Source organism: Oryza sativa, chromosome 1 (assembly GCF_034140825.1).
Source record: "Oryza sativa Japonica Group chromosome 1, ASM3414082v1".
Classification (NCBI taxonomy): domain Eukaryota; kingdom Viridiplantae; phylum Streptophyta; class Magnoliopsida; order Poales; family Poaceae; genus Oryza; species Oryza sativa.
Window position 1 is genome coordinate 4,952,790 of NC_089035.1, and position 9,689 is coordinate 4,962,478.

Here is a 9,689-nt window from a genome sequence, read left to right on the forward strand (position 1 = left end):
TGGAATGGTGAACCCTAGTTTGCCGGCGCAGCTCTGTACTGTAGCAGGGAGTGGGGAAAATGGCGAGAGTTCCGGCGGGGAAGATGAAGTGTCGCTTGGATCTCGGGATTTCTTGTTAAGGGTATCGGAGGTACGAATGGGTTTAGGCCTGAACAGTACCTCAGCCCAGTACTTTTAACAGCGTGGCCCATTGTGCTCCTTAGGGACTTAGGCATTTTTTGCTTTGGCAATTTATGCGCACAATAGTGTTGCCCAATGCTGATAAAATCCTTTTTACGCGGTCATATAATTCTTTGGAATTATTACAATGCAAATTAAAAGGTGCCCGACAGAAAGGTGTTATGCTGTTTTTGTAAGCTTTTTTAGGCTACAAAAGCTGTCTGGGTTAACTTGGGATAACTTGTTTTTACCATAGTCATTTCCTCGGTATGTTATATGCCTGTTTTCGTTATGGTAAATAGTCATAGCCTAGGCTATTAGACTTATTCATTACCATAATTTTTATAATATTTGGTGGGTAATCTTTAGAGTTTTCTATTCTGATGCCTGTCAAGTGTGTTCATTCGTGAACCTTTTAGAGTGTTAACCACTCGGATTCCTTTTAATTATGGCTAAAAAGCAGTCGGCTAAGAATGCCTCTTTAGGCGCCGTGTATGCTTTTGTCATATGATGCACGATTGTGCTATTATTTTGTTCTCAACTATATGTTTAGTTTGTTAACTAATCACATAGTTGGGAGGTACACCTAATTAGGTGCATCTATTCGATGCACCATATTCTTTATCTTTTCGCCCTTTACAGTCTTCGTCTTCACTACTCGGCAGGCCTTGGCATGAAAAGTTTGAAGCATTCGGATTATTATCTTTGAGAAGGCTATGATGGTTGACTGCAAAGGTCTCGGGGGCTACTGTGGAGATTATGGATATCCCATATCTACACGGCGATGATATTTGGACTGAATATAGGATACCGAATATAGATAGAATATCTTATTTGTATCTCGGGTTTGTTTCTCAACTTGTACATCAAGGAAATACCTTGAGACTTAGTCGGTTACGACTGTATTTTATCTGTATCTGCATATTCCGTTAGGGATATAGATTATCTTTTGTAACACGGACTCCTTCCCATATATAAGGGGGGTCCGGGTGCCTCTAGGGGCATGTGTTGATTATCCCCAAATCATACAATCAATAAGATACTCGGCGGATTCATCCCCGGACAGGAGTAGGGTATTACTTCTTGAATAAGAAGGCCTGAACCTATATAAATCCTTTGTCTCCAAACCCATTCACTTCTCCAGCTTGATAGCCACCCCTTTTCTTATTGCCGAAATCTAGTTTCGACAGTATCTCTCTACTTTTGACTTGTTGCATGTGTGTGCTGTGCTGTGCTGTGGCAGTTACTAATACGGTCGCCGTACAGTGCACGTACGACGTCACGTGCATGCATGCAACTTGTAGTACTACTATGTACTATACGACACGAGTACGAGTGCTGTGTGTGCGGTCTGCCTTATCCACAGGATGGGGAGGAGATGAGGCTAAAATCGATCGATTTGGCCGGACCCGCGCGTATCTACCGCAAGAAAATATATTATCGCACCCTCATACATGGTGGTACCACCCAAACCAAACCAGATATTTTACGCCTACCCCCTACCGCCATCAAGTCCTTTTTTGCAAAGCAATATTTTGCAAGTTGTGTATCTATTGATACATGTGTTTATCGGTTATGAATTTTCATCAGTTGAATATGAGATATTCAATCCGGTTTTAATATATGGTGTCATTGATTTTTATTATATCCTTTGATTGTTCTTCCTGCTTTAAAATTATAAGTAATGCTTAAAGTTTCTATAGTGACAAAAAAAATTATTTACTTTAAATTTCTAAAATAAAACGAATAATCTTAAAAAGTCAATGGTATAATATATTATTAAAAAGCACATATAGTATATTAGATAAAGATAAAAGGTTAACACGGGAGGCAATCAGCAGATCATATCGATTGAGAGCTACGAAAGATAACAATTTGGTGATAAATACAACCTCTGTTCTGAAAGATAAGTATTTATATATATATATCTATTATATTATTAAAACAGCTTTGAAAGGAGGCACCACGTTCGCTATGGGGGCTAGAAATTCCTACATTAATCAGAGAAAAAACAAAAAAATATTAAACCGTTAGATCACAAACTGACTAGATTTTAACGGTGTAGATTAATTTGAAGAATATGAATATGAATAGAAACTACTGCTCTAACTTATTCAATTCTAATAGGAAACTGAGAAGTAATTACAATATTTTCATTGATGAGGAATCGGACATGCACGTTGCATGCATATAGTATGTGTTGGAGCCGAATAGATAATTAGAATACAAAACTAATTACTAATTACAGAATTCCCCGTCCATCTATGACTGAATAAAATATGATAAATATATTAAGCAATGCAAAGTGATTGGCAAAAATATATTGACATGTTCTAAAGATTCAAACGGAGTAAGCAATATTAAAAGAAGAGTCCATATAAGAACACAATACGAGATTAATCAAAATCGAAATAAAAATAAAATAAAAACCAAAATTAAAAAAAAAAGAAGATCCCAAGTAGGAATATAATTTAAAAATAACTAAAATTTGGAATTACAAATAAGGAATATTAAAAGAAGAGTCCATACAAGAATCCACTACGAGATTAATTAAAATTCAGAATAAAAAATAAAAAAAATCAAAATTATAAAAAAGAATAGAAGAGTTCAAAGTAGGAATACAATTTAAAATTAACTGAAATTCGGAATTAAATATAAGCAATATCGAAATAAGAGTACTTATAAGAACCCAATAGTAGATAAATTAAAATTTAGAATAAAGAATAAAATAAAAATCCGAAATTAGGCAAATTAAAAAGAGAGTTAAAGTAGGAATACAATTTTGAAACAACTGAAATTGAAAATAAAAAATAAAAAAAACAGAAGAACACAATACGGAAAATAAAATAAATTCTGAAATTAGAAAAAGAAAAATAAGATTTCAACTAGAAATACAATTTATAAATAACTAATATTGGTGAAAAAGAAAATAAAACTATTGAAAGAAAAGACAATCTAAAACACATGACGAGATTAATTAAGTAACATGCCGATAGAGGAGCAGAGTGGTGGCGGTTGATGAGACTTCTAAAAACTATTAATAAAACACCAAATAGAATCCTAATGACGATTAAAAGGAATGATGACAGACAGATTGTGAAGCAATCGGTCAAGGCGGTTGGCAGGAACTTCTAGAAAGTAAAAAAAATAAACCCCAATGATAATCATATTTGATTTTTGAAATCTCAATTAGAATAAAAATGAGAGGCAACGAGCGGGTCGTATAGGAGTACAATAACAGAGCCGCCAATGGTTGGTGGGTCTTCTCGAAATTGAAAAATAAATTTCAATAATAGTTATATTCGATTTTTACAATCCCAATGATACTAAAGAGTACGCGGCGGACGGGTCGTAAAGGACGGCAGCGTTTAAAGGGATTTCTAAAAATTATAAAAAACATGAACCCAATGCGATAATAAACTCTAAAAACTATAAGGTCAAATTTTTAATGGTTCGGGCTTCTAAAAAGTAAAAAAATAAACCCTAATGATAATCATATTTGATTTTAAAATCTCAATGACAATAAAGAAGAGCGGCAACAGGGAGTCGTAGAGGAGTACAATGACAAAGTCGCTAACGTTTTGGCAAAACTTCTAGAAGGTAGAAAAATGATCCTAAACGATAATTATGTTCGATTTTTAAAATAGCAATGACAATAAAGAGAAGATGCAGTGGACGGTCGTAGAGGAGTATAATGACAACATTTGACAGGATTTCTGGAAATTATACAAAAAAAGCCCAACAGGACAATAAACTCTAAAAACTATAAGTCTTAACATCTAATTTTTAAAGGTTTCTAAGAATGAATAGAAACGGTGATAGATCGAGCAAGCTAATAAAGAATAATATGATAGAAGTAAGGGGTAGCCACTGATGTGACTTTTAAAAACTATAAAATTAGAAACACGGGAATGATAAGTTTTGGTCTTTCAAAATCTTAAGACAACGAGATAACTATTTAATAATTTTTAAGTAAAATCATATTAAAAAATATATAATTTTATATGGGTGCTAGCCGCGCAATTGCGCGGGCCACCCAGCTAGTTTTGTGAAAAATAGCAATGAATATACTGTGGAAGAAAGATGGGCGTAGCAGTTCCGACCTGCCATTGCGTTTTGCGGAGTCGTAGTTTAGGCGCTGATCGATTTGGATCCAGAGCTGTACATTTCCACCGCTATACGTTAATCTCTAATTAACTCGAGCAAATTAGTTGACGACTGAGTTGGAGTCAGATCTAAACACAAGCATGCGAGAGGAGAAATATTATCGAAAAATCAGCCCAGTTACAGTTACAGCTATGCATGCGCGGAGGAAGAAGATATTTGTAGCCGCAGTTACGCAAATTGGGGAAAGATATTTCTTCAAGTTGATCAAGTTGCTTCATCATCCATAAAGCCAATTTTCGGTCGGGTCCGTACCTTGTGCATAATAAACATAGATTAGCTGTGTTTATTACTACTCCCTTGCAACTTTTGTGTCGCAAGGCTCTCACCACCTGCCACTAGTGCCGTACGTCCTGCTGCTAGCTTTGCCACGCATAACAACAAACTGAACATTCCGAACAAATAATTGGACTGAACATTCTGAACAATCCATAATCGCCAGCAAAATTGGGATGGAGATGGCCTAAATCGAGCTCACACACATACAGTAAAGAGCGAGTAGGGTTGTGTTCGAGGAGAAGGAGATAGAGAAGATTAGGAACATATGCAAAACGAGGTGAGCCATTAGCGCATTGTTAATTAAGTATTAGCTATTTTAAACTTTAAAAATAGATTAATATGATTTTTTAAAGCAATTTTTCTATAGAAACTTTTTGTAAAAAGTACACCGTTTAATACTTTGGGAAGCGCGTGCGCAGACAAGGAAACAAACAAACTCCCTACCCCAGAACGAACGCAGCCACACGTCGATTTCCATGTACAGTGACGATCGACGCGTTGGAACGCCCGTGATATTTGTCCCGCAAATCAAAACCTCTCGTTGTTTTTGCGGTGGAAACCAAAGCAAGGCCTGATCTAGTTTCTAACTTTTTCTTTAAACTTTCAACTTTTTTTATTATATTAAATTTTTTTCTACACACATAAACTTTTAATTTTAATTTTAATTAAACTTATAATTTTAGTGTGAACTAATTAAACACACTCCAAACCAAAACAGCGCATGCTGCTAGGCCGTACTACGTGACTGGAGCGTTGGTGATGATTCGTGTCACGTGGCGGCGACGTGCGGAGGAAGGCGATCCATGCGGCTGTGTTTGTGTGGATGGCAATGGATGGATGGATAACGTCGAGGCTAGTCCAACCCTCGCTTTGAGTAAGGAAGGGGGTCCATGCTGCTGGATTGGCTCTACTCGCGTGTGTGGACTACAGCTGTACTGCTATACTAGGCTCTCTCCGCCTCTTTTTCTTCTCCTAGTTTGTCGGACATGAAGCGGCAACTAGTAGTATTATTTTCCCAGAAAATTTTTGGCAGCATATAGTAATATCTTCGTCAAATTGATCTGATCATTTCCCAGAAAATCGTCTTCTTCTTTTATCCTACTACGTCAAATTTGTCATCACGATTACGAGTATAATACGGAGTATAAAGCAACACGAACTGCTTTGTCAGACAAACATATAGGGTCCGTTTGAGGGAGTTTTTAGTTTCTCGTCGAATCGGAAACTACCCAAACAATGCATTTTTTATTCTAGATTATAAGAAACGGTGTAGTATATGCTCATAGATAACTATTATATAAATAAGCTACTCCCTCCGTCAAAAAAAAGATAAACCCTGGTTTTCGTGTCCAACGTTTGACTGTCCGTCTTATTTAAAAAAATTATGGAAAAAAATAAAAAGATAAGTCACGCATAAAGTATTAATCATGTTTTATCATCTAACAATGAAAATACTAATTATAAAAAAATTTCATATAAGACGGACAGTCAAACGTTGGCACGGGAACTCACGGTTTGTCCTTTTTTTGGGACATAGAGAGTATTAGATTAGCTATATAGATGAATTGGAGCTAGTAGTTGGCTATAAAACTTGCTCTAAGAGCAGGTACAATAGCAGACTATAAGTCAGCTATAAACATATTTTAAGAAGATTAACAGAGAGAAGAACAGCTGGCTAGCTGTAGTACGGACTCTAAGACACAGTGTGTGTATGACATGTGAGACCAGTTATTAATAGTGTAGTATATAACTATTGTATGAATGAGCTATTAGATTGGTTATAGATGAATTTAGAGCTAGTAGTTGACTATATTATTAAACTTGCTCTAAGTATTCGGTACAGTATATATACTGTAGTCCACGCCATCTTTTTTTCTACGGGATACTGTGTATGGAGCTTGCTGGACTGTGCGAGGTCGTGACGTAAACAGGAAGGGTCGAAAAGGACTAGACATGCCCATCAAAAAAAGAAAGTAAAGTGAAAGTGTACGAGACGAAACGGAGCAACAAGAAGCCACCACCACCACGCCCGCTGTCTCGTGGGAACCGGACACACAAGCACCCGATATTTTCTCCCCCACCCCGACCCCGACTCCGACCGATGCGTTCGCGACCCAACCCACCAACCCATTCGTCTCGAGACGGAGTCGCCGCGATCCGATCGATCCGGGTCAGATTCGGGTGCCGCCGCCGCCGGCGTCATCGTCGTCTTCCCCAACTCCGGCGACGTGTACGGGCGATGAACAGTCGCACTGCCTGCAAAAGGCAAAGCGGACGCTACGCTACCGGGTAGTAGTACATGTACATACTCGAATAAAGAGGACGTGTCTTTTTGTGGCCAAGCAGCGGTGCGGTGGAAGAAGCAGAGAGCTGCAGCATGTGCAGGCCAATCCTGCACCATCGATTCCACCAAAGATGACAACGACTCGCCGGCGACTCCGCCGCCGTCGCACTCTCCGCCGGTCTCTGTCACGGCAGGTTCCCCGGCACCATCGCCCCCCGCTCAGCTCCACAAAACACATCGATTTCGTCACTAATGAACAGAGATATTAAGATGAGTGTTATTTGGATCAAGGAAGTAATGAAACATATAGCAACATAATATTATTGGATCATTTACTTGAAGCAGGTGATTACAATACATTGAGGGGGGCTTCATCACCACATATAGGTAGATGAGTCAGCAAAAGATTTTCAGATTTAAAGCTAAGGTACAAAATATGCTGTTGGGGGTTCTTAACAAAACAAAGATTACATCAACAAAATAGGAAATCAACAAGAGGGGGGGCTTGATTGAAATCGATCGACGATCTTCATCAGCTAGTCGATGATGCAACAAACGATGAACAGAGGATAAACCCCCAGAAATCACTGAAATAGGCAGGGCCGCCGCCGCGACGGCGGCCGAAATCCGGCCATCTTCTTCCGCCATGATCTTCTTCCTTCCGTGCTTCCTTCACCTCCACACACCCTATGCACACAGGAGACACTGAATCACCTCCATTTCTACTCCTCTTTTTTTTTTCACCTAATTTTTTTGTGGGTAATTTTGCTACTACCTCAAAACCCCAAAACAAATCCACCCATCTTTCCATACTTGCCTCCTCTCCACCAACCATGAATATTCACATGGGAGATAGATATGTACAGGAATTAGTAGAAACTTGACTTGAAATCACAAAAGAAAATGAAGGATTTTTTTGTCGTGCCATCATTTTCTTCTTACCGCCACCTTCTCCTCCTCCATGCCATCATCCTTGATGCTCACAAAAGGGGCTTCCAATAGCGACTTGGAAGCCTCAGTTGATGAGGTCGGACACCCAATCAACGTCGAGGCCAACACCGGCGGTGGCGAAGGCTGTGGCGTCGCCGGAGATGGCACCATCCCGGCTCAGTCGCTCGAACACCTTCTCCCGGAGGGCTCTTCCGGACTCCACCCTCTGGACCGGCTCCTCGTCGCCGATGAGCCCGAGGTCCAGTGGCTCCAGGTTGGGCATGAAGCTGGAGGCGGTGGTCACCGTTGCCGTGGAAGCCAGTGGAGTGGTGGGGAGGCTGTAGAGGCCGGTGGCGGCCTTGGGAGACCCGTAGACGGCGGACGACGAAGGGTAGCTCCACCCGCCGGACGGCGACGACTTCACCTTGTTGAGGCGGAGCTGGCGGAACGAGGCCAGGACGTCGTTCACCGGCGAGCCGACGCCGGGCCAAGATCCGCGACGGATGGCCGCGGCACCGTCGGGCGACAATGGCGGGGACTCCGACGGGGGCGACTTGGGCGGAGACATGAGGGTGCTGGTCGGGGACGAGGACATGATGGTCTTGGTGAGGTAGCTCTCGAACGCCTGGCGGCGCAGCGGCGAGCCGTCGTAGGACTCGGCCAGCGGCGAGGACGCCACGCTCCTGGGGCTGGACTGCTGCGCCGGGAGGACGCGGAGCTGGTCCGGGGTGTGGGCGAAGAAGCAGACGCGGCGGCGGCAGGCGGTGCCGTCCTTGCACGGCTGGGTGCGGTAGCGCGCCGGGTGGAGCCAACACTCAAACACGCCGTGGGCGTACTCGCAGGCGTCGCCGCGCTTGCACCCGCCCTTGCGGAAGTCCGGGCACGCGGTGCCGGAGTAGTGGTACTTGCGCGGATCGCGGCGGCGCGCCTTCTCCCCCGGGTGCGCGAAGGGGCACTCGGTCCAGTCATGGCTCCGCCCGCGCGCGCACCGCCGCACCTTGAACTCGTACATCCGGAACTCGTCGCACGCGTACGCGTCCACCGCCGCGGCCATCGCCGCGGCCTCCTCCTCCTCGTCAGCCCCCACCCCGACATCATTCGCCGGCAGGTAATCCCGCAGCGCGGCGATCACGTACGGCGTCATCTCATCCCCACCGCCACCACCGCCGCCGAGTACATCGACTCCGCTCACGGGGAGGTGAGACCACGGCGGGACGCTGCTGACTCCTTCCCCCATCATCATCATGGCCACCGCCGGCGGCAACACGACCTCCGATCAACCGGTGTATGGACTACGGCGAGATCTCGTGGACTCGGCGTATGGACGAGTAAGAGAGAGTGGTGCGATGTGTAAGGCGAGGAGGACGAAGCCGAAGCGGTGCGCGCTTATAAACTGCTCCACTAACCACGGTCTCCCACCTCGGGATAGAGTCGAACCATGGTTGCGTTAAACCCCAACCACGGTTCCGCCGTGGGCGGAGGGGTCGTAGTAGTACCACGCATCCGGTAACTGACGCCGTCTCTCGCTCCCCACATCCCGGTGGGCGCAGCGCCACGTCTCACTGACAGCACGGGCCCCACGCGTAGTCGGGCCCACTTCCAGCGAGACGGGGGCGTCAAGCAGGAGGTGGGGACACGTGCCGGTGAGGGGAGGAGGGTGGCAGGCATGCGGGGGGCGAGGTGGAGCGAGAGGGCAGCGGGGGTAGGACACGTCGCGCGGTGGGGGGTAGGGGTGCCCTACGGATTTGTTTTGGGTAACGCTAGTACGTGAGGCTCTCTAGACTGTGGTAGGTTTGGGGTCCGTCAGGGATTGGACATATTCCTGTAGGTTCTAGAAACCTTGGGTAGCGACTGGGAGAGGAGGGGGAGGGGG

The 9,689-nt window shown here is 43.7% G+C and overlaps 1 protein-coding gene across 2 annotated transcripts; it reads right to left on the bottom strand.

The window, feature by feature from the left end:
* Window positions 1–7,181: 7,181 nt before the first annotated feature.
* LOC4327304 (zinc finger CCCH domain-containing protein 2-like) lies at window positions 7,182–9,176 on the bottom strand. 2 transcript variants are annotated; one of them, NR_176039.1, is made up of 2 exons: window positions 7,662–9,176; window positions 7,182–7,573 (listed from the first exon to the last, which is right to left on the bottom strand). NR_176039.1 is itself a non-coding variant. In NM_001406312.1 (1 exon), the coding sequence occupies exon 1, from the start codon at window positions 9,060–9,062 to the stop codon at window positions 7,902–7,904; it is 1,161 nt and encodes a 386-aa protein (NP_001393241.1). In that variant the 5' UTR covers window positions 9,063–9,176; the 3' UTR covers window positions 7,182–7,901. The 2 variants fall into 2 exon arrangements, 1 of the variants encoding a protein (NP_001393241.1); NM_001406312.1 differs by having other exon boundaries at window positions 7,182–9,176.
* Window positions 9,177–9,689: the final 513 nt, after the last annotated feature.

Coding starts and splice junctions, on each gene's coding strand:
- LOC4327304 (NM_001406312.1), bottom strand. CDS start 9,062: ATGATGATGATGGGGGAAGGAGTCAGCAGCGTCCCGCCGTGGTCTCAC.